The sequence below is a fragment of the Pristiophorus japonicus genome, chromosome 9 (genome assembly GCF_044704955.1).
Source record: "Pristiophorus japonicus isolate sPriJap1 chromosome 9, sPriJap1.hap1, whole genome shotgun sequence".
Classification (NCBI taxonomy): Eukaryota; Metazoa; Chordata; class Chondrichthyes; family Pristiophoridae; genus Pristiophorus; species Pristiophorus japonicus.
The window spans coordinates 143,618,467-143,644,512 of NC_091985.1; the positions used below are offsets into that span (position 1 = coordinate 143,618,467).

At 43.7% G+C, this 26,046-nt stretch overlaps 1 protein-coding gene across 1 annotated transcript in view; it reads right to left on the reverse strand.

Annotated features, from left to right (window-relative positions):
* cfap61 (cilia and flagella associated protein 61) overlaps positions 1-26,046 on the reverse strand; it is a 445,137-nt gene that overhangs the window by 232,868 nt on the left and 186,223 nt on the right. Inside the window, exons 15-16 of the mRNA XM_070889895.1 lie at positions 25,596-25,802; positions 24,846-24,980 (exon numbers count right to left, since the gene is read on the reverse strand). Coding sequence (XP_070745996.1) covers positions 24,846-24,980; positions 25,596-25,802 — 342 coding nt within the window. The remainder of the gene's footprint in view (positions 1-24,845; positions 24,981-25,595; positions 25,803-26,046) is intronic.

Below are 26,046 nucleotides of genomic sequence, written 5' to 3' on the forward strand. Positions count from 1 at the left end.
ATGTAGAACAGGTTTTTTCAGTTCTACAAAAATCTTCACTGGCGCCATTCTACTTTAGTTTGGAGTACATTTTCATTGTGGAAACTTTCAAATCAGGAGTCAGTGGCCGGACACGCCCCCTTTTGAAGAAAAAATTCTGTTCTAAACTAGAACTGTTCTACCTGACTAGAACTGCAGAAAAAAAAATGTGGAGAATTGCGATTTCTAAAATAGTCTGTTCTCCACCAGTTGCTCCTAAAAATCAGGCGCGAATCATGTGGAAACTTGGGCCCATAATGTGGGAAAATGTGAGGTTATCCACTTTGGCAGAAATAATAGAAAAGCAAATTATAATTTAAATGGAGAAAAATTGCAAAGTGCTGCAGTACAGAGAGACCTGGGGGTCCTTGTGCATGAAACACAAAAAGTTAGTATGCAAGTACAGCAAATAATCAGGAAGGAAAATGGAATGTTGGTCTTTATTGCAAGGGGGATAGAGTATAAAAGCAGAGAAGTCCTGCTACAACTGTACAGGGTATTGGTGAGGCCACACCTGGAGTACTGTGTATAGTTTTGGTCTCCGTATTTAAGGAAGGATATACTTGCATTGGAGGCTGTTCAGAGAAGGTTCACTAAGTTGATTCCGGAGATGAGGGGGTTGACTTATGAGGGTAGGTTGAGTAGGTTGTGCCTATACACATTGGAGTTCAGAAGAATGAGAGGTGATCTTATTGAAACTTATAAGATAATGAGGGGGCTCGACAAGGTGGATGCAGAGAGGATATTTCCACTCATAGGGGAAACTAAAACTAGGGGACATCGTCATAGAGTAAGGGACCGCCCATTTAAAACTGAGGAGAAATTTCTTCTCTCAGAGGGTTGTAAATCTATGGAATTCTCCAAAGAACTGTGGAGGCTGGGTCAGTGAATATATTTAAGGCGGAGATAGACAGATTTTTGAGCGACAAGGGAGTAAAGGGTTATGGGGAGCGGGCAGGGAAGTGGAGCTGAGTCCATGATCAGATCAGCCATGATCTTAATGAATGGCGGAGAAGGCTCGAGGGACCAAATGGCCTTCTCCTGCTCCTATTTCTTATGCTCTTATGTTCTTATATTTGTTTCATGGTATAGATCAGTGAATAACTGCCTGTTGTCCAGCAGAATGCACACAGTGTTCCACATGATCATATATCACCAACAATACTAATATAGCCCAACTAGCATTTTGAAATATTAACGGAAAAGGCTAGAGGGAAAAATAAATAACCAACATTTTGACTGTCAATTTAAAACGCGCTTCATTTTGATAAACATAAAAGCGATCATAAGCGACTCATTGATAAACTGAAAACTAAATTCGGAATGGAACTGCAATTTCTGAAAGCTCTATCTGAAAATTCAGGTTCAACTTCTGCATCAACTTTACATTACACAACTGACATACTCATACTCCAGCTGTGCTGAACTAATTTCTCTAAATGTTGCAAATACAGAAAACAGATGCTATGTTATTCTGGAAGCACAGTCCAACTACATTGACTCATCTAAAATATTTGCATATTTTACGGTATACATGCAAGCTACCATTCGTCACACAACACTGTAATGCCATGAGTAATATGCTTCACAAAGTGGCTTGCATTTAAGCAGCAGCCAGATAAACTGGGTTAACTTGCTCCAATTTTGACAAGTTTGGAAACAAACCATAAAGATTATGGGGCCAAAATTGAGGGTCTCAGAGAGACCTGTTACTGCCCGTTTGCGGCGCCCATTTTCGACCTGGACGCCATACCGCCCGATTATGATGACCACCGAAAGCGAGTCATCAGTTAGTGCACCACCGTTTTTAAATAAAAGAAAAACTTACCGATCGATATTCAACTGAACTCGTCGATCCCCCGCCGCATGGTTTTTCTGTTGGTGCACCCTCTGAAGAGTGAGCGCGGCCCGGCAGCGCAGCGGCCCTTAAAGGGGAGGGCCCACTGCCGCAGCCACCATCTAATAATTCTTGCCCGGTTGAAACTCTCCCTGGTGGCCCAGTGGCTGAAGATTAAAAATGACAAAATCTCTCCCCTTTAACATGCGCTGTGACGTCACCACTACTTCACCACTGATCGACAGCGGCGGAGTCTCTGTCCGACCTATTTTCAGCCACTCAGCCTGACTTTTAGCTTATGGCCCCATTATGACTCATTTCCTCTGGAACTTAGAAAAATCCTCAAAATGGCTCTTCCGACAACATCAGCAACACAGCAGTAAGTGCCACTAAAAAATCATAGGTGCGCCAGCTTTCTTGCGCACCTGCATTTTGGCCTTATGTTGAATTTTGGAAATGGGAATTCAGCCAATTTTGAAACTTTGTATGCAAGTTGTTGTTGTTACTCCATGCCACCGATACAGTGCTACAGTGGACTTCAATTTCACTGCAAAAACTTTGGTTCAGAACAGTAACTCTATACTGTATCAGATAGACTATTTCATTTCGCACACGTCCTTCCGTGCAATATTATCACCTATTAGCACCATACTTAGTGACTATTTTGTGTTATCAATTAATTTTGACTGTTTCAATTCATGCAATTTTAGTACCTTTAAGAGCCATCAGATCAAGCAGACAATAATTACCTCAAGAGGTATTTGTATCTAGGTCTTAACAGCTGTGCGGTCTAGCCTTCTCACTTAGATTCTTATAATATTAAATCTCAGTATGGTCCTCCTATACCGGGGCATTCAAACCATTTGTCTTCAGGAGCTTCAGCAGCGTGTACCATGTAGCCTCAGGAACTGTATATAAAATCAATGTTCCTATTAATTTGCATATATCTGAAGTTGCTGGATATGAACAGATCTTGGGCTTGATTTAGAATGTATTCACCAGTGAGGCAACAGCACCAAGAAGAACACTTCTCCACCTACCAATTTCACTAAATGCAAACAGGACAAACTGGCAAATAAGAAATATAACTGCAAATAGAACCGAGTTACCTGGGCTTGGCTGAAACTTAGTGCAGTACTGAGGAAGGGCTGCTTCTGATTGAAGTGCCTTCTTTCGGATCAGATGTTAAACGAGGCCCTGTATCCCCTCTTAAAAGGACATAAAATATTCCACGGCACTATTCGAAGAAGAACATGGGAGTTATCTCCCAGTGTCCTGGCCAATAATTTATCCCTCAACCAACATCACTAAAGAAGATTATCTCTCTCATTATTGTTTGCGAGACCTTGCTGTGTACAAATTGGTTGCAGTATTTCCCTGCGTTATATTACATTGTCAGGCAGACATAAAAGATTCTCTCCACAGATGCTGCTTGACCCGCTGAGATTTCCAGCATTTTCTGTTCTTATTTCAGATTCCAGCATCTGCAGTATTTTTCTTTTGGAAAAGATTCTGTGGCATTTTTCAAAGACAGCAAGGGACTTCTCCCATTGTCTTGGCCAGCATTTAACCAACACTACCAAACTAGTCATTATGTGCACAGCAAGTTTCCACAAACAGCACTCCCATAAATTTTTGTCTAAATTACAACAGTGACTACTTCAAATGCACTTCATTGGCTATGAAGCGCTTTAAATGCAAGTTTCTTCTTTTTTTACCTACTTCTTAAAATATTTTTAAAAAGCTTATCACGTTGGCATCAGAAACTTTACATAAACACTGGATAAAACACCCTCGTGGCCACCCGTATGTGTTGTTAGTTGATATGATTGCACTAGGATGAGGGTGAGCATGAGGGATGGCTAGTGAGATGGGGATGTGATCAGTTAGATAGAGGGGAATGGCTGGAGGTGCAAGATATGTTGGTGTGAGTAAGGGTGTGCAGGAGTAGAGTTGGGAAGGCAGAGCGATGGGGATGTGACGAGAGGTACAGTAGGATGCAACTGAGTGCGGCTTTGTACTAATGTTTCCTGATCCAATGAGATCATTGAAACGGTTGCGGCACGGCACCCAGGTCCTCCTACCCGAATCCTTGCTTGAGACCTTCTCTGCCATCTGCAACCAGGCTGTCTTGGTCTCCTGGGGAGGTCTCTTCTGCCCATCGGAAGGGAAGAGGACCTCCCTGTCTGCTGAGATTCCCTCCATAAGCATATGGAGGGAGACATCGGAGAACCTAGATGCAGCCCTCTGCCTCTGCGCAGTCATTGTTAGTGTTTGCAGCACTCCCATGCTGTAGTGCATTGACAGCACTATGTTAGATTACACTTAAAATCTAATGTGGCCATGGTCCCTTTAAGGATCCCGGCTGAAAATGCATCATGAAGACGTCACCAGACCCGCTCCATCTAATTGGGCCGGGTAACGCAATGGGCGGGCTTAATAGACCAAATTAAGGTAAGTTCACTTTCAACAGTGGGATGGAACCAGCAACGGGGCTGCAACTCGTCATGGACACCGCCCATACCGGATCCACCCAGGTAGGCAAAATCCCGGCCTATGTGTATATGCGTGGAGACAGCGCAGGAATATTTATTTCTACAATTTATCAGCTGATTTGAATAAACTATTGGTCTGGATTTTGCGGTAGGAAAAACGGTGAGGCTAACGGAGTAAATTGGACAGCAATTTCTGGCGTCTGCAAATGTGCAGCTAAATTTGCAAATGCGGAAGTTGCTGTCAGAGAAACTCCGCTCCTCCACAGGATGCGCTGTAACAGTCCTTGTTGATAGACTCGGCACAGAAATCAATGCAATGGTGTGAACTCGTGGTACTTACCCACTAGTTCCCCACTAAAGATGCTAGAAAAAGTTAGCACTGATGCATTCAGGAGTAAGTGAATTTTTAATGACGTGATAAGTGATAATTACTGCCAAATGAACTCTCTTGGCCCTGAAAATTGAATTTCACAAGTGTGGAGTCTCATTCCTTCAGAAGTGAAATCATTTGGAGATTTAAAAAAATGTAATTTTTAAAAAACTTTTCCTATCTGTCTCTTTTATTTCTCTCTCTTAATCCTGTGTCTTTCCCAATTTTACTTTGCTTTCTGTACATGATTTAAGTCTATTTTATACTTCCTATTTCATACTTCCCGGTTTAGACTCTGCCTGTCTCAGTGAGGATTCTTCAATCCGATTGGTTGAAGAGTCTTGCTTTTTCTTGCCCGACTCACAGGTGCCATAGATGCCCTGTACAGGGCGCTGCACTGGATTAGACACCGGACTAGAGTAAGTCAAAAGCCCGAGAAAACTTTTTGTGCAGCTGTCAGCAAGGTGAACAGCGGGTGTTGTTCCTAATATGTCTCTACTTATCTGTAGAATAACTCCACGAAGCCTAGTGCTGTGCTTGAACTGCTGTGACCTTAGTCTCTTTATTGTAACTGCAGTGAGGCAGCAATGTGGTGACCAGCCTTTTATACAGCTCCTGCCTGGGCCTCCCACAGTTGCACCCTCTAGTGGTACCAGCATAGTATATACACAGTGTATACATATATGACAGTTCCTTCGCCTCTGACCGCAAAATCCGGGCCATTATTTTATCATTTCTGTGTCACGTTGTTTTTTTCCTTCTGCCAGTCCTTTCACTTTGGATTCCAGCTAGTGGTTCCCTCCAAAATGACCTCCGTTAGGATTCTCTAAGATGTGGCACCTTTTGACCTTTTACATCTCACAGATGGATGTAGCGGCATTGTCCCATACTGAGATATACATTATGTTTTACACAAAAATGTATGAATGCTAAAATTCCTTTAGTGTTCAATTAGAATTCAAATATTTTTAGTTTGATACTGACAAAAACCAGCAATGTTGCTAATATGCATTAGTAATGTTTGATGATGTGTGGTAATGCATCAATAATGTACATATATTGTGCATTGGGAATTCTACTATATGACAAAACCAGCAAGATACATTAGCCTGGTTTAAGTGTCACCTAGACCATGCATAATTTAAACTCTTACTAATATTGGAACATGACAGATTCACTTAAATTGACTGGATCCACCCACTAATACTGAGTTAAGCCCACATCAGAAAGTGTGACTCAGCACTAATACTCCTAAATGAATAGTAATGTCAAAGCAACTTTTTTCTACTTGATGGTATTGCAATATACAATATTATCAATAATCAGAAAACAGCACCAAATCGCTCTCTGGTGCTAATAATACAATTTTAGCTTTGTGCTTTATTTTTTCAGTTTTGGGTCCATCTTGGTGCCCTCAATGGTTCTTGGGGAAATCCAGTTTTCTTGTTGCATAATGTTTACATATGGATATCAACAACTGAAGTATTATCACACTAATTTTATTGAAATAAATTTTATGTTCACTATATAATATAAAATGTCTTTGCACTTTAGAATGTTGACATGCTGCAGGAATCTCATGATATTTATCAAAGGTATCATAATTTGTAATTTTAATATGTTGTTGCTCCTGAATAAAAATAGAAAGTGGCACTTCATCATTTCTTCCCCCCATGGATGACTTAAACACAACACAATAGATTGAGGAACAGAACATGATGCTTTCAAGCACATTACACAACTCCCTGAAGACTACAGCTGTCATGCTTCAGTAATCACTGCTCCTCGGAGTTGAGCAAGGCATACACTAATTGGCCTCAGAGAGTATAGGATTAGGTGGATTGGTCCCAGAACACACCTTATTTCAAAGACCCATTACAACAATGTACTGAATATGGCACTCAAAGGAGTGATCAAACCTGATCGCTGACGACTTCAGAGCGATGTTATATTTCTTTGGTTTTATAAGACTGTTTCTCTTTATCCCCTTTTATGTGCACCATTCAATTTACTCATCTGTTCTTTAGTTTTTTTTAAAGCACTTATATCATTTCATTTTCATTCCTTCCTTTGACTAATTCCACCTGACTGAATGATATGTTCCTCATAAAATTGTATTTAAATATAATTATAAGCTCCTCATAAAACTGTATTTAAAAGTTCAAAATATTTAAGATGCTCTATTATTTAAGAGATTATGTTCCAAGAACAAATATGTTCCTCATAAAATTGTATTTAAATATAATTATAAGATCCTCATAAAACTATTTAAAAGTCTGAAATATTTAAGATGTACTATTATTTAAGAGATTGTATTCTATGGAAAAATATGTAATATGACACCACAATGAGAAGAGTTGCAGGCCTAGAAATTGGGTTGCATAGCGCCCATTTTTCAGGCGCTACATGGCCATCTAAGGTCCCAAAATGGCAGGCAAGCGACCAGAACTGTGCCACCCAGCATATTGGGTAAGGACAACCAAGAAGCATCCTTTACACATGCCTGAAGCAGTCAAGGACGAACAAGACTGGGGGGAGGAGGTCAACGGTTGGCGAACAAATGGGGTTAGTAGGGGGTGAGGTCAATGATCGTCAAGGGGGAGAAAGAGGTTGCGATCAGAAGGGGGGGGGAAGAGATGCCGTGATCAGCAGGAAAGAAAAGAAAGCACATTTCACGACCACCGGATGTTCCAAAGCACTTTACAACTAATGGACTACTTTTTCAAATTTAGTCACTGTTGTAATGTAGGAAACGCAGCAGCCAATTTGTGCACAGCAAGCTCCCACAAACAGCAAGTGATAATGACCAGATGATCTGTTGTTTTTAGTGATGTTGATTGAGGGATAAACATTGGCCATGACAGCGGGGATATTTTCCCTGCTCTTGTTTGAAATAGTGCCATGGATCTTTTACGGCAGACGGGGCCTCGATTTAACATCTCATCTGAAGGACGGGGAGAATGAGGGACCGCGATTGGCAAGGGGTAGAGAGAGGCTGGGATTGGCATGGGTGGGGGCGGAGGGGAAAGAGAGAGGCCGGGGTCGGCATGGGTGGGGGGGGGAGGAGCGCGGACGGGGTAGCGTAAAAGTTTGCGCCTGAAACTGCTTCGCGCCTTCGACTGGAAGTTTTGCAAAAAAGTCATCTGGAGGAACATTGGCGTTGCACGACTGACTTTGTGCGCCCGAACCAAAACTTTTGGCGTTGAAGACCATTTTGCGCATGCACAGTGTATTTTTTATCATCTTTTCCAGTCGCAAACGCTAATGCAGGGCGTGGCAGCTTCCTGCGTGCATGCGCATATAAACCACACGCGTGAGCCACTTCTGCTGAGATGGAGGAACAGGAGGGTAGGCAGCGTGCCAAGCGCTTCAGCCTTGAGGCAAGTAAGGCCTTAGTTTACGTAGTGGAGAGGAGGCAGGCCTCACTCCATCTTGCTGGGGGAGCCAGACAACTCCCTCCTGTGTTTAAGCGAATATGGAGGAAGATAGAGCAGGAGATGTCTGCTGCAGACACTGTGCCCAGGACTGGCACACAGAGTCGAAAAAAGTTCAACGACTTTACGACGGGCATCTGGGTGAGTACCATTTGCATCTATGTATGCCTCCATGACTTCTAACATTAATATCATACAATGTGAAGTTTGTCATGCATATGGTCCCTCTCAACACTCTGTGGGGTGGCTTTCACAATGCATAATGAAGCTGAAGGTTTACTTTGGCTTACTTTTAATGATCCATGCACATTAATTCTATCATTTATATCAACCCTTGCAATATAGCTGCTGCTGTGCCTTTCTGAAAGATCCCTTACAGCCCCCATGTTAGATGCCTCAAAACTGCGAATAAATATTGACGAAGCACATGCAACATCCAAACAGATTGAACGGAAGCAACAATAACATTCACACAGTATCACCTATTGTACTTTGGTAGGCATATGTGCCACAACAGCAGAGAAACCCTGTCCGAACCCTTCCTATTTTTCTCTTTGCAGTCCAAACACTCCCATAATACAAGGGAGCAGCTGCAGATAGGCGGGGGTCCGCCTCAACCAATCCCGTTGACGGATGTGGAGGAACGAGACTCGGCCCTTATTTGAGTCCCAGTTTGGGCAGTTGATGGGGGCGATGCTGAGCCCCTTTCGGGTAGTGTGGGTATGTACATGGATGGTGCGACTCAAGATACTGCATTGAGAGATATTATAGAGTTTCGGCGGCCCTTCAAGTGAACATGTGCAATGCCATCTTCCTTATGTCACCCTGCCCCCTCCTCTGCTGCTAACCACTCCTCTGTTGTTTTCAACTTCCTGATGACCAACCATAGGCACAGTATCCCTCGAGGGAGGCCTCCACGTTAGGCCATGGTGGAGATGACGAGTTAGGGGAGGAGATTGCTCCGGCAGAGCATCACAACCCACTAGTTTCCCCATCGGGACTAAGTTCATCTGGGGATGACTTGACTTCCTGGGGTTTGAGGAGTCGGAGACTCCTGGCCCTAGTGGCACACAGCAATGCAGTGCCAGGGTGGAATCTCGCAGGCCAGCGGAGGGAACGGAGGGTGGGCGGAAAGCCATTTGCGAAAAATCCAGCCAGGCGCTAAATCCTGACCTCCCCCTTTCATGCCCAGAAACAGTATTTACCACCCCGCTTGGGCGCGAAACAAGGTATAAAAGAGCAGAAAACCCAGCCCTCAAGACTTCCTTGAGGGATGGGAGGAGCTGAGAAAGGCACTTATCTTGTGAAGCCGGCAGATCCCGCCTCTCTTTCACTGCTGGGTTTCCCGACTGCTGGAAAAGCCGTGCAGCAGCAGTGAATTTTAAATAAGGCTCCCAATTTAAGGGAGCTCTATTTAAATATGTTAAATATGTTAGTTAAGTGTCCTGCCCTGTCATGGTAGGACACTTGGATGCCCTGATGAAAAAGTTGGTGGTCCCGCGCGCAATTCTTGAACCCGCCGTCCTTCCCGACCCTCTCCTACCTGTCATGGTGGGATTAATATCAAGGCCATGATGACTGTCACTCAGTAACTGCTGCAGGGGGCATAGAGCACAATTCACCTGCAAATCAGCTTCCAGACCCTGGTGGCTAGGATGGAGGCTGCGACCCCTCTGGATCTGATGGCTGCCCCACTAATCAGTAGGGATATAGTTCCAGGGTCCAGTGGAATGGCGACAGCAGTAGTCTACCTGACTGATGCTGTCACCTCTTCAGTCTTCCCCTTCAGAGCTCTACATAGGATGGAACACTAGGCTGTGCAGGAACAAGTTCTACAGATTCAGCCAGCAACGGCTTCCTCCCAGGAGCAAGTTGCCATCAGAGGAATGCTACCTCAGTCCTGTTACCCTTTTGCAGAACATGAGCAGCCAACCACCTCTCACAATACTGGCCCTCAGATTACTCCCAGGAGAAGCACTAGAATAGGACAAAGAAAGGCATATTTTGCACGCAGGGGAAGCACAGTTTCAGGAAAGACTAAGTTTTCATATTTATTGATGTATTTATCATTTATTATTGATGATGGCTCTTTATTTGTAAAACTGAAGTGTTTAATGTTTGTAACCTTCCCTTTAAACCGCCCCCCCCCATTCCCTACGCCTGATTTGTAACCTACGCCTGATTTTCTGAAGTGTAGACAAGGTTTTTTCGAGCGTACAAAAATCTTCACTTACTCCATTCTAAGTTGGTTTGGAGTAAGTTTTCACTGACGAAACTTTGAAAACAGTTTGAAAAAAAATTCTGTTCCAAAGTGAAACTGTTCTAACTGACTAGAACTGGAGCAAACTAAATGACGAGAATTCCGATTTCTAAGATACTCCGTTCTACACCAGTTGCTCCTAAAAATCAGGAGCAAATCATGTGGAAACTTGGGGCCTAGGATCCTGAACTTAAGGAAAGGTAACTTCAATGGTATGAGACATGAATTGGCTAGAGTAGACTGGCGAATGATACTTAAAGGGTTGACGGTGGATAGACAATGGCAAACATTTAAAGATCACATGGATGGACTTTAACAATTGTACACCCCTGCCTGGAGTAATAATGAAATGGGGAAGGTGGCTCAACCGTGGCTGACAAGGGAACTTAAGAATAGTGTTAAATCCAAGGAAGAGGCATATAAATTGGCCAGAAAAAGCAGCAAACCTGAGGACTGGGAGAAATTTAGAATTCAGCATAGGAGGATGAAGGGTTTAATTAAGAGGGGGAAAATAAGTATGAGAGGAAGCTTGCTGGGAACATAAAAACTCACTGCAAAAGCTTCTATAGATATGTGAAGAGAAAAAGATTAGTGAAGACAAACGTAGGTCCCTTGCAGTCAGAATCAGGTGAATTTATAATGGGGAACAAAGAAATGGCAGACCAGTTGAACAAATACTTTGGTTCTGTTTTCACGAAGGAAGACACAAATAACCTTCCGGAAATACTAGGGGAGCGAGGGTCTAGCGAGAAGGAGGAACTGAAGGAAATCCTTATTGGTCGGGAAATTGTGTTAGGGAAATCGATGGGATTGAAGGCCGATAAATCCCCGGGGCCTGATAGTCTTAAGGAAGTGGCCCTAGAAATAGTGGATGCATCAGTGATCATTTTCCAACAGTCTATTGACTCTGGATCAGTTCCTATGGACTGGAGGGTAGCAAATGTAACACCACTTTTTAAAAAAGGAGGGAGAGAGAAAACGGGTAATTATAGAGTGGTTAGCCTAACATCAGTAGTGGGGAAAATGTTGGAATCAATTATTAAAGATGAAATAGCAGCGCATTTGAAAAGCAATGACAGGATCGATCCAAGTCAGCATGGATTTATGAAAGGGAAATCATGCTTGACAAATCTTCTAAAATTTTTTGAGGATGTAACTAGTAGAGTGGACAAGGGAGAACCAGTGGATGTGGTGTAGTTGGACTTTCAAAAGGCTTTTGACAAGGTCCCACACAAGAGATTGGTGTGCAAAATTAAAGCACATGAAATGGGGGTAATATACTGACGTGAATAGAGAACTGGTTGGCAGACAGGAAGCAGAGAGTCGGGATAAATGGGTCCATTTCAGAATGGCAGGCAGTGACTAGTGGGGTGCCACAGGACTCAGTGCTGGCACCCCAGCTATTTACAATATACATTGATGATTTAGATGAAGGAATTGAGTGTAATATCTCCAAGTTTGCAGATGACACTAAGCTGGGTGGCGGTGTGAGCTGTGAGGAGGATGCTAAGAGAATGCAAGATGACTTGAACAGGTGAGGTGAGTGGACAAATGCATGGCATATGCAGTATAATGTGGATAAATGTGAGGTTATCCACTTTAGTGGCAAAAACACAAAGGCAGAATATTATCTGAATGGCGGCAGATTAGGAAAAGGGGAGGTGCAACGAAACCTGGGTGTCATGGTACATCAGTCATTGAAAGTTGGCATGCAGGTACAGCAGGCGGTGAAGATGGCAAATGGTATGTTGGCCTTAATAGCTAGGGGATTCGAATATAGGAGCAGGGAGGTCTTACTGCAGTTGTACAGGACCTTGGTGAGGCCTCACCTGGAATATTGTGTTCAGTTTTGGTCTCCTAATCTGAGGAAGGACGTTCTTGCTATTGAGGGAGTGCAGCGAAGGTTCACCAGACTGATTCCTGGGATGGCAGGACTGACATATGAGGAGAGACTGGATCGACTGGGTCTGTATTCACTGGAGTTTAGAAGGATGAGAGGGGATCTCATGGAAACATACAAAATTCTCACGGGACGGGACAGGTTAGATGCAGGAAGAAGGTTCCCAATGTTGGTGAAGTCCTGAACCAGGGGACACAGTCTAAGGATAAGGGGTAGGTCATTTAGGACTGAGATGAGGAGAAACTTCTTCACTCAGAGGGTTGTTAACCTGTGGAATTCTCTACCGCAGAGAGTTGTTGATGCCAGTTCGTTGGATATATTCAAGAGGGAGTTAGATATGGCCCTTACAGCTAAAGGGATCAAGAGGTATGGAGAGAAAGCAGGAAAAGGGTACTGAGGTGAATGATCAGCCATGATCTTATTGATGGTGGTGCAGGCTCGAAGGCCTACTCCTGCACCTATTTTCTATGTTTTTGTGTTCTATGTTTCTATGTTGCACGACTGAGGGCTATAAGCTGTATAGTCACACCTATTACATCTGTCAGTTGGCGCACATCCTCGGAGACTAACTTCAGAGCCCGCATCCTTCTTTTCAGACAAGTACAAGGTTCTGTGCCCTATGACTCTAAAGCCATGGGCATTCTTCACCTCAGCCTCTGTTGGGAATGTGGCACATCCTCACCAAGTCCACATCCTCACTAACACTATCTAATTCTTAGCTAGTACATTGGAATCAGCTCACAGCTTGCTCCATGTAGGAGGTGAACACTTTAAATTCAGGAATGCACTCATGCACATTATGCGCAAGGTTTTCCTACAACACGTTTTAGTGAATTAGGTAAAGGCTAAAATTCATGAGTGTCTATCAGGTGGTACAGGGGCAGCTGAAATAAGAGTGTTAAAGTGGAGGAAGAGGTTTTTATTATGTCTGTGATGTGCCTATGAATGATTCCACGAGGCAATGTGTTGTACTCAAACTATAGTGACCTTGGTCCTTTATTCGTAACTCCAGAGTGATGCAGCCACATGGTGGCTCCCCTTTTATACAGCTCCTGCCACCAGGGCAGGAAACCCCGGTCTCCACCAGTTGCACCCTCTAGTGGTGCCACACAGTGTAAATCTTATTGATAGTACATCAGGTAAACAAGTCTCCATCTTATACAACTATACCGTGACTACACAGAAAATATATCTATAGTCTGCATATATAACATCACTCTCCCCCAAGTCCTTTGTGCCAATTATCTTTAATGTGCTCTGTCTTAGCTCTACCCAGACTTAAATGCCAATAGCCTTGCACCTTGGCTGTGTTTTGGCTTGGCTCTCTCCCTGCTAACCCCCAAGTCCTTTTGCCACAACGTTGAGTAGTGGTTACCAATTTGGATGATTCGATGATGCAGTGGTGGTTCCAGTGGGCTTTGGGTGTGATCCATGTCTGTTCCCCCCCCCCACAGCGAGATCATGCAGCTGGCCCGTTACATTAACATACAGGATCAGACACATTGCAAGTACAAAGAAAGGAAGAAAGGAAGAAAAAAACAATTTTTTTTACAGTTTGTATCATGACACCTTGGTTCAGTGACTTACATTCGTTACATTTTACGGACGTGCGCCAGGATTGGGTAGATTGCATTCATGGTTCAGTCATGGTCAGTACTGAGGTAGCAGTACAGGTATGCTAGGACGCTAATACCAGAGCAACCGGATGGGGTCCTAGTCATCTGATGGCGGTGCTGCACCCCCTGCTAGCGGGGTGGGCTTGGTTCGCTCACCTTGCCAGGACTCAGGGCCTTTGCCACTGCCTAGTGGTGGGCAGAGCCACAGATGTGTGTGGCCTCATTGTCCTTCTTTGAGGGCTGCATAATCTTCCGCTTGCTCTGTAACGGTGTTGGGAACCTGGCTGTTCCAGGTCCCGTTTGGGGAGCTCGTTGGTTCTGACCTTTCGCTCCCAGACATGGCCGAGGTAGTGACTGGGTCTGGGGATGGCGCCATCTCCACCCGGGTAGTGGGCAACGGCGGCCGACTGAGCGTATTGGCGCCGTTTTCGTTTCCAGGTCCGTGGCGAATAGTACCATTGGATGCCTGCAGCGTGGGATAGACCTAGGGCAGGGTATCAGGATCAGCGCTTTTACCCTCCCGAATTTGCTCGCTTGCTACATTTGGGGACATTCTATTCCCGACATCTCGCAACAACATTTTGTTCTTTACATTCTTAATTGGTTCGTTACATTGATTGCCATGCATACAATGTCTCTAAGTTCAGTTGGTTGTAGGTCTCCTTTAAGAGAACCCTGCCACACCACGCTGCACCTTGCTACAGCAGGGACGCCATCTTGCCTCTGTCCTCGAGGTCAACTGCCTTGATCCTTCTCTCCCGCGATTCTGCCACAAAAACTGGAAGAATGCCTGTGAATTCGATCTTCCTCCCCAGGAGTCCTGCCACTGGAGCCGGGAAGGTACCTTTAGGTTATTCCGGTCGGATCATTGCCACGCAGTCATGATGGACGGTCTGTGCCTCAGGTGCTGCGCTGGTCTATTCTCTGGTGCCTGGCCCAAGTGAAGTTGAAGTTTTGCTCTGCCTCTGAGCATGGGGGACATCGATTGCTGGAGTGAAGAGGTCTTCCCATTTCCACTGGGATCTTCCCCATCCACCTTCTTCCTATTAGCGTTGGACCATCACCTGCAACAATCCACAGAGGTAACTTGTGCATCATGCCATTATGGATTACACTTACATCCGCATTACCAAGGACTGGGATCAGCTCCTTGGTATAGGTGCGCAACTTTTCCTGTGCTGGAACCAGCTCAGGTCGTTTTTCGTTCCATAGCCTCTCAAAGGCATCCTGGCTCATCACTGACTGGCTCACTCCTGTGTCCACTTCCATGAAGACTGGAACGCCGCTTATCTTGACTTCCATCGCCACTGCAGGACAATAAGTGGTGCAGATATATACTCCATACACTTCTTCTTGGGGCTGAGCTGCCTCTCTGGTCAAATCATCATAATCCCCGCTGGATTCAAAGTCATCTACCGACTCCTCTGCTCGGTGGTGAGTCGTATTTCTTTTACATAGGTGACCTTTCATGTTACAGGCTTTGTATACGTATACGTATACGTACTCAGCAAACCGATACTGGTGAGCCCTATGATTTCCTCCGCAACGCCAGCATGGTGCTACTTGATTAGCACCCCTCGGCTGACTCTGAGTTCTGGAACCCTGAGGTCTGTGCTCTCTGCCCTGGGCAGAGCCACATTCTACAGTCTTGCCTGTGAAAGACACCATTCTGTGTACAGTACTTGCCGGGTTTGAGTCCACACGATGAATCATTTGCTTGGTGCTGCAGGTCAAGGTCATGAACGCCTGACTGATGCTGGTGGCCTTCTGCAGGTTGACTGTGGTGTCGGCAGATAATAGCTTGTGAAGGAGGCCCTCGTGACCAATTCCTATAACAAAGATGTCTCGTAACGCTTCGTTGAGGTGCATGCCAAAATCACACAGTGCCGCAAGTCTCCTGAGGTCGGCAGCATATTTTGCAATCTCCTGACCCTCAGGTCTGCGATGAATGTAGAATCTGTGCCTGACCGTGAGGATGCTCTGTTTTGGTTTTAGTTGGTCGCGAATTAGTTCAGTCAGCTCATCGTATGTCTTAGTCTTGGCCTTCGTGGGTGCCAGCAAGTCTCTGATGAGGCGGTAGACCTCGGGCCCACAACTGGTCAGCAGTATAGCCTTGCGCTTCTCCGCCGACGCGTGCGTCACCCCTGCCAGGTCATTTGCCACGAAATATAGCTCGAGCCTTTCCGTGAAAGCATCCCAATCATCACCCTCTGCATTATCTTTTAGTGTGCCAAAGGTAGCCATAATCGCAAGAAAGTCCGTATTCTCGTCGCCAGTTATTATGTCTGTGATGTGCCTATGAATGACTCCACGAGGCAATGTGTTGTACTCAAACTGTAGTGACCTTGGTCCTTTATTCCTAACTCCAGAGTGAGGCAGCCGCATGGTGGCTCCCCTTTTATACAGCCCCTGCCACCAGGGCAGGAAACCCTGGTCTCCACCAGTTGCACCCTCTAGTGGTGCCAGCATGTATATACACAGTGTAAATCTTATTCATAGTACATCAGGTAAACAAGTCTCCATCTTATGCAATTATACAGTGACCATACAGAGATTATATCTATAGTCTGCATATATAACAGTTTTAATGCTGTTCATGGAAGGGGAGATAGTGACACAATACTGTAAAATCCCAAGTTAGTGCTTCCCTTAACTAGTGGTAAGGATTATTTGCACAATGTTACTTTTAGATTGTGAGGGTGCCCAGGGTTCTGAAGTAGGCAAAGGGAGAGTGGGAATTGGTTACCTTGCCTTCTCTGGTCTGATCACTAAACTTCTTGCGGCACTGGTCTGCAGTCGTGGGGAAGGATGATAAAGATGGCATTCAGTGTCACCTCCCTCCACATGGCATGAGAATCCATTTTTGGAAGTTTTCTTCCATGGAGACCCAGCAGTTTATCTTTCCTCTGCTCTTTTTTATTGAGAAAGGTATGCAGGCGGACTCATTGAAACTGTAAGCTCTTCTTTTATACCTCTTTTATGCCACTTATCCCTTCTTCGACATGTTCCAGTGGTAAGAGATTTTTGAAAAGTGACACAAAAATACTCATGAGACGTCCAGTCACACTACCTGGGAATCAACTCAGTGAAACAATGTCCATTGCTACTTACCTGCCGATCTGCTGCTACAATCTTCAGCCAGTATTGGCTTTTTCAAAATTACAATATAATTTCCAAGCATTCCAGCAAATTACTCCCATTTTACATGGATATGCAAATGAACTAACTCTTGAAACTCAACTTGCAAATACAGCAAAACTCATCACCTGGAAATTTAGAGGCATGGCTTTGAAACATAAAATAGCTGTCATTAAACCTTACTCCTTCCCCCATCTAAAATACCAATGAAAATATTCTTCGAACTTTTGCTGGTAAGATTTTTTTGTTTGATTTACTTATTGAAAGGGTCGGCAGCCACATTTGTTAAATTATATCAGACTGGTGCCATGTCTGTGCCAGAAGACATGAAAGGGTTATGATTGGCTGGAGTTGGTGTAGGTATTACAGCCTTGAATGCACGTTGATTTTTGAAGAATATCATTAACCATGATAAATTTTTGTCTGAATGTACACAAAGCAAATCGCCTAACATTTAACTAATTGCATGTCTAAAAAATGCAGCAGCTGTTAATATGATGTCATAGTAAATGGTAAGATTAAAGAGAAATATAATTCATAAAAAGGGGGTTTTTGCTCTTCCAGACGAGAACCTCTAAGAAACCTGTGATTTGGAAATTTTCTTCAACAAAGTTTGGGCAGGAGCAAATTCAAAGTATTTTGATAGACTAGTTCCATTTTGCTGTGCCAGTTTCTTTCATTCTAAAAGTCTCTGATGGAGAACAGCTACGAATGCAATTAACTCCAATAGATGCTCAGTACATTAGGCTGGATTTTTGAGAGGTTTGTGACCGGTTTTCGCCGCGATTTGACCCTCCGCGGCGCAAATCTGGTCGCAAAGCCCGGGCAGGATCCTCAGTTACCGGTTTGTGGTGGCGATGGAAAGTACCGCCAGGGAGAGCTGCACCAGACATGTAACAACGCGGATTGCATTACCATCTGAGTTTTGGCACTCTCCCCACCCGTACGCCTTGCCCAGAACAGCAACAGATCAAACTTAGTGGTGCAGCCCTGCCAACAGCAGTAAGTTAGAAAACCTGCAAAAAAGGTAAGTTAAAGTTTTAATTTTTAATTTTTTTTGCAGCGATTAGTTAGTTAACGGTCTTGATAATATTTTTGGAATGTTTTTTTGAATTATTTTTTCCCCCCTCCCAAGGCCTCTCTCGCAGCACAAATGACCCCGCACTAAAGTTGGCGAAACTTGTGTTTTGCACCGAGAATAATTGTGCAACGTCTCCCTTTGCGATGCGCCCCTGGCACAGACCCCAAAGGCCGAAAGTTCGGCCTAAAATCGCTAGCGCAGTGAAAACGGTAATTTTCACCCAAAAACCCCAAAATCTTAAAATCCAGCCATTCATATATATATATGAATATTACCTTGTGTAGACACAAACAAATTGCAGCTTTTACTTTGATGGACAATAATGCATTTAAGCTTACATTCCTTTTTTTAAAGAATGCATCCATGAATAAAATTTATGTGGACTTTTTAGCTTTTCCAAGAGACACAACATTTAAAAGGATTACAGCAGCATAATTATAGTAGCCTAAATTTGATCTGTCATAATGCTTCAAGTTGTAATGCTGTAGTAATATTAGCCTGTACAAATGTTTTGATCTATGTTTTCACATTCCATCTACCAAGGAGGTTGAGAAGGTAATCTATGTAAAGTACAGTGTGCTTGGGGTAATTTTTAGCTCTGGGTAAAGCTTCTGGATCACCCAGAAACCACTGTGAAACCACTAAAATTGAAAACGGTACTTTAAAAAACCTGAGTTCTAACAGCCAGGCATAACCAGCTGTTTCTGTCGTTTGTAATGGAGATCTAAACAATTGTATTTATGTAGTGTTGGAGTTGACATCCATTACATTTCTGCTCTGTCAACTGGCTGCTGCTAGAAAACAAGAGGGGGGAGAAATTCCCCAGCGGCCCGATTGTGGGCGGTAACCGACTCGGGGCGGGACTTGCTGCGTCCGGCGCGGAAGTCCTGCCCCGGCCGTGAAATTGCAGTTACCGTTCCTCACAGGAAGTGGAGCGCAATCTCCATGGTTCCAGGACACTACTGGGGCGCGTTGGTCAACGCTATGTGGTTGCACCATGTAGTGCTGACACGTTTCAATGCCCCTCCCCTTCGGTTAAAGGGGAGGGCCGCTCCGCACTTTGCTAGGCCTCTGATGGCCTCCAAGGGGCCACCAGGGTGGTATGATGCCGAGGCCACAGCCCGGCACCCAAAACAGAGTGCCAGACTGCACAATGGTGGCCCGGACCTTGCAATGGAAAGTAAGTCAGCCAAACTGGCAAGATGGCGGCGTGGGGTGCTTCCCACCTCCCCATTAACTTTGGCCCCGTGACGTGGATAACGACCCAGTTCATGACCCATGAGGCTGGCGCTGACACTGCTCATGGCAGCCTTGCGGGACGCTGGGCAATTTCTGCTGTGGGGCGGAAAGGGGTCAGCATGCGGCGCTAACGGATTGCTGCGCACGGGAATGACGTCATCGGCAATTGCACGGCGGCCCGGGGCGCTACCGTGGCAGTGCCTCTGTTAACTCCCATGAAACTTTGAGTAAGCTGGTAGTGCCCCCTTACGGCGAAAACTGTTAGCCTGGAGGCGTTAGTGGGTGACGCAAAACAGAGCAATTTCGACCCCAGGTTTTATCAAAATTAGCTTTCTCTTCATAACCTCGAGTGCCTCCTTAATATAAACTCAGGTTGAGTCCATTGGTAATCTGGGCTTGATTGAAGTTAGTCCAGAGATGGGTAGTCTTTCTTCCTCAATGAATCTGCCCACCAGCTATATGTACACTACCTCCTCTGCCTAACTTGCTGTGGTCCCATCTGTTAGAATGTTTGTTAGTTTCGAGGTCTTCATTAACTGCTGAACAAGGGAACTTGTAGAGAGGCTATAAACAAAGAAAAGGGGAGAGTAATTCGTGCTAGCCAGCAAAATTTCCAGTGCCACCGGTAACTGGAGTTGACGGCTGCTGAAAATGACCACAACGCTAAGGGAACAAAATTCGTCTGGGGTGGAATGGAGATTGTTTGCGCAGCACTTACCTATCATGCAATACTGTCTTGGTGGCATTGCTGGAGACTTCCGAGACGATGTTCCTGTGCAGGTGCGGGGTTCAAGCCTCGCACAGCCTCTGGGGAATTTTGGGAAATGAAAAGGTCTCAGATTTAAAGGGGCCATGCACACTGAAGCAATACAAAATAAAATGAAGTGAAACAATGCAGTTTTCAGTCCTACAAAAGCAAAATACTGTGGATGCTAGAATCGGAAATAAAAACAGAAAATGCTGGAAATCTCGAAGGGTCATTGACTTGAAACGTTAAATCTGTTTTTCTCTTCACAGATGCTGCCTGGCCCACTGAGATTTCCAGCATTTTCTGTTTTTATTTCAGTTTTCAGTCCTTGCTGCCTTTTAAAAAATATTTATCATTAAAAAGAAGTCCCAAATATGAATATTCAACTCTTAAAGATAAATTACCTTCCTAACCTCAAAAAATGAGAAAAATGCCTCAGCACGAACACAAATGGCTCAGCAAGCCAGGGAAGGGGCACCCAGGGTCTCGCACTCCAGCTTTGTGCAGGTGGTCAACACTGCAAGAGCGGCCCGCTACCCACAGGGGACAGGAGGCCCTCCAGAAAGAATGATGTGGGGGTACATCACCGAGGCAGTCACTGGCAACGGTGTTGCACCATCATCTGGCTCCAGTGCCCAAAGAAGCTTCATTACCTCAGACCACTGGTCAAGGTCAGTGAATGCATCTTCAAAAGCCATCTCCTACTAAGTGCACCACTAGCTTCACACACTGCTCAATGCACAAACCCCAATCACACATCTACCAACAATCTGCACCAATGACGAGGCACATCTCCCATTCTTAGCCTCACCTCACACCCTTGGAAGAGACGATGCAGGCCATTCTTGGCAGGGGCATGACTGAGCCCTTGGCCAGTGGCGGGGCTGAAAGGATACAAAGTGCGGGTATCCTCATACTTTATCCTCCTTCTGGCATGCAGCTCTTGTTTTCCTGCCCTTCCGTCAGCACAACTCCATCCTTGCGCCTTGCTCGTTTCACACACCCAAGAAATGCATCCTGCCGAGCCAGTGGGTGACCAAGAGAAAACCTGCCCAGCCAGTGTGGGACCACAGACAGATGATTCCATCCTGGATATCCCGGCCACAAAAGGGCTGTCTGAGATGCAGCCTTCCGTCCGATTCCTCTTCTTTGGCTTCCTCCTCTTCTGCGTCTTCCTCTTCCCTCTGCAAGTGGATGCTGTAAACGTGAAATGGCAGCATAAAATGCTGGAAATACTCAGTTGGTCAGGTAGCATGTCGACCAGAGACGTGAACGCTGTTTCTCTCTCCACGGATGCTGCGTGGCCTGCTGAGTATTCGCAGCATGTTGTGTCCAGCAGCACACTTAAACTTTTCAGATCTATTGCAGCAAGTCACCACTTCAATAAAATTAAAAAATCCTAGTCCCAACCCTTAAATTCAAACTTACCTGAATGATGTGTGTGTCCCTTTAAGAGCTGCAGACATCGCCACAGTCAGCCTGCTTGCACGCCAGGTTAACCTGCCATGTTTAGGACCAAGCTAGGGGGAAGTTCACGTTGGTGATGCAATAGACGTCACCACTCCACCATTTTTTCCCCCAGGGCGCCGCCAGCTCCTCTCCCCCTTTGCACTGCCAGTTACCGGCAGTGCAAATGGGGAGAGGAATATGGCGGCCGTCACGTGACCCACCACCAGCTGCCGAAAGAGCGACGGCCGCCATTTTATCACCATTTCATGGGGCTACGGAATGTTGGTAAGTAGATAAATTTTGAAGTCTAAGTTCCAGCACTGAATCCAACACAAGTTGCAATCTACTAGAGGACAAGTTCGAATCAGCACTTTATATTCTAGTAAAAACAGATATATTGAAAAGAGACAGGAATGAATAAAAAAAGACTTGCAATTATATAGCGCCTTTCACCACCACTGGACATCTCAAAGCGCTTTGCAGCCAATGAAACACTTTTGGAGTGTAGTCACTATTGTAATGTGGGAAACGCGGCAGCCAATGTGCGCCCAAGCAAGCTTCCGCAATGACCAGATAATCTGTTTTGTTATGCTGATTGAGGGATAAATATTGGCCAGGACACCGGGATAACTCCCCTACTCTTCTTCGAAATAGTGCCATGGGATCTTTTATGTCCACCTGAGAGAACTAAGTTGAGTGTCTCCCTCAGCACTGCACTGGAACGTCAACCTAGATTTAATTAAGGAAGCAGTAGTAAGATATTTGGAAAATCATCATGTAGTCCAGCAGAGTCAGCATGGTTTTATGAAAGGAAATCATGTTTGACAAGTTTGCTGGAGTTCTTTGAGGATGTAACAAGCAGGGTGGATAAGGGGGAAATCAGTGGATGTGGTGTATTTAGATTTCCAGAAGGCATTCAATAAGGTGCCACATAAAAGGTTACTGCACAAGATAAGAGGTTGGGGGTAATAAATTAGCATGGATAGAGGATTGGCTAACTAACAGAAAACAGAGTCGGGATAAATGGGTCATTTTCCGTTGGCAAAGGGTAACCAGTGGGGTGCCACAGGGATCGGTGCTGGGGCTTCAACTATTTACAATCTATATTAATGACTTGGATGAAGGGACCGAGTGTAATGCAGCCAAGTTTGCTGATGAAGCAAAGATGGGTGGGAAAGCAATGTGAGGAGGACACAAATAATCTGCAAAGGGATATAGCCAGGCTAAGTGAGTGGGCAAAAATTTGGCAGATGGAGTATAATGTGGGAAAGTGTGAGGTTATCCACTTTGGCAGGAAAAATAAAAAAGCAAATTATTATTTAAATAAAGAGAGTTCACAAAATTCTGCAGTACAGAGGGACCTGGGGATCCTTGTGCATAAAACACAAAACGTTAGTATGCAGATACAACAAGTAATCAGAAAGGCAAATTAAATGTTGGCCTTTATTGCAAGGAGGACGGAGTTTAAAAGCAGGGAAGTCCTGCTACAACTGTACAGGGTATTGGTGAGACCACACCTGGAGTACTGCATACAGTTTTTGTCTCCTTATTTAAGGAAGGATATACTTGTATTGAAGGCTGTTCAGAGAAGGTTCACTCAGCAGATTCCTGAGATGAAGGGGTTGACTTATGAAGAAAGGTTGAGCAGGTTGGGCCTGTACTCTTTGGAGTTTAGAAGAATGTGAGGTGATCTTATCAAAACATATAAGATACTGAGGGGGCTCGACAAGGTGGATGCAGAGAGGATGTTTCCACTTGTGGATAATCTATAATTTACTATCCCACTCCTCAGTGAGTGCAGTCAACTCTTGCTTCTTAGTGGTTTGGAGTTAGGGTACTTTCTTTCAGTTTTTTTGCATGTTTTAAATACAATTTGTCAGATTATATACACAAAAATCAGATTTGCGTCTCACATGCACTGACGCTGAGTCAGAAGTGACATGCTGAATTCAATAACCCTACCCATTTAAACTATCTACACGCACCATCTACAACTCCGCACATTTAAAGAAGAGACTGGTGGTGTACTGATCATATACCAACCACCCTTCAAGTGATTATGTGGCCTTCCAGGCAAGTTAACTGGGTCATGATAATATAATTTGGAACCTTATTTTCAAATATTTGTTTGAGTAATGTAGTACCTGTACAATGGTGATGCTCCAAATGTTGTAAAAGGCCTTGTATTCTTGATATTTCAGTGGGAGTGTTCAGGATCTCCAGTTAAACCTGTTATTTAATATTCCTACTGCTCTCTTATTGTTATGCTATCATGTATGTTATGATTATGTCCCCTGTTCTGTTCTATAAATTATCTAAGTAATTTTTTTTAAAAAACAGGTTAATCATTTGGACAGTAACTCAATAAGGCAACTCAGTTTATTGACCAAGTTAATTATAAATGTCTTTCTCATGAATGGAGTCTACTGTCTCAGAATTATGACTATGAATATGAGTAATCTTATCAGCCGAACAACAGTATGCATTTTAACAACCGTGATGCTTGAAAAAAGGTACAGCGAATCAAGCAATTGGCACTGAATTGCAAAAAGAGTGCCATGCTGTTAAAATAATACTGCTGTATTTTTTATTTCGGAAATAAATTTTTCCTGGAGTAAGAATGAGAATGTCAAATTGCGCTGAAATTGCCATTAAAAAAGGACAGAAATAATAACAGTGTAATAGGTTTTACTGACGGTAGCTCACTTGTAGCTCATCGAGACTAAGACTAATTGTTCACAAATTGGAGCTGATCTAATAGTAGTCTTGCTGTATTTAAAATGTACATATAGATTGCCTACATAACAATTTTCTGATCACGGCTATAGCTCTGAGCAAAGACTAGGCACACAGGAAGAGAGGAAAAATTGCAAGAAATTCATTCAATACTGCTCTGGAGACATGAAATTACACAAAAATGGAAACTTGCAACAAAATGTTCCACCTATTTATATTATAATAAATATAGTCACACTGGTCACTGATGCAACATTAGAAGTTAAATATAAAAATGTTTCTAGATGATTAAAGGATGAACATGGAGATCTGTATGCCATTTGTTTGCACTGTTGACTATACAAGTAGACAGATTCCTCAGGTTGTGAGGGGATGATAACAGGAATCTCTGGTTCTTTTTGCTAAACAGTAATTAGAAGCCAAATTCTCATGTGTATATACAGACAGCAAAACTGCCCCAATCTACGAAGTCCTAAAACTGGCTGGTACAGTGCCACCTCGCTGCTACAATTCCTGTCACCCACCTTCTCCTGCGTGATTCGCTTTGATGGGGCGTTAATGCCAAGTTGTTCCAATGGATAGATAATCTGTCGTCTCCGGCGCACAGGAACTAGGTAATGAAGGGCAGATGTCAGGGAATGAGCAAGTGGATTGTTAATCTGAAAGAAAAGGTTCACAGTTACTTCCGGGAAGTAATATAAAGATAATTCATTAGCTTCTCAATCAATAAATCTGAAATATATTGTGTAAAACTCAAGAAAATCTAAGCCAAAACAACTAAAATATCATCTGAAGTTAGGAATGAATCTCCCATTTTAGCTGGCATTAATGAGCCTAAATATGATGCATGAGTAATGATATTATAGTCTCTATGGAAATTGCAGAAAAACAAATGGTAAGCTTTATGGCACTAGCAATGTACGGCAGTTTCCAAATGGAAAAAAAATCACTATGCTAATTACAAATCAGTCATATTAAGTCTTAAAAAAAAATCAAAAGGACCTTTAGTTTAGGTAAATTTAATGCTGTACTAAGACAATGTTTTAGGCCATCATCAACTGTCTACATCTAGGTCTAAACTTGTGCATAATACCCCAGCCAATTCACAAAACTGTATTCTCCACTCTGCAGATAACAACTTCAGAACATGTAGATGGAAAATAAAAATAAACAGAAGTACATTTTTTTTTAAAGTAAGATATATAGGTAATTTAATTACAACTGGTATATTACAATATCTGTTAAACATTAGAACAGTTTTTTTTTGTTTTTACCTTAGTCCGTGATAAATTGGGGTAAACAGGGTAGTACAGGCATGTCTTAAAAGTGATCCGGAGTATCTCTTTGAGAAAATGTCTGGTAAAGTGATGGAAAATTGGGATCAAAGCAAAGTGATAGAGATGACCATGTTCTTCACGTTGGTGATGGTTGAAGTAAATAAAGTTTTCAATATTATAATGAGAACGGATATATTCAATATCCTGGAAGGAGAAAAAAATCACATTGAACAGGGGAAAAAATATCTACAGTTAGTGCAGTCAAAAATAGGAACATCTTTATCTTGAACTGTCACAAATTAATCTGTGGGGAAAAACATTGAAATTTAACTACTGTTGGATTTGTTGTATGCAATACATTACATATGTTGTGAGGTTTTGGTACCAGCACAGAGTCTCGCTCAATAGGAGCGCAGATCAAGAATAGATTGGAGAAAGTGCCAGCAGC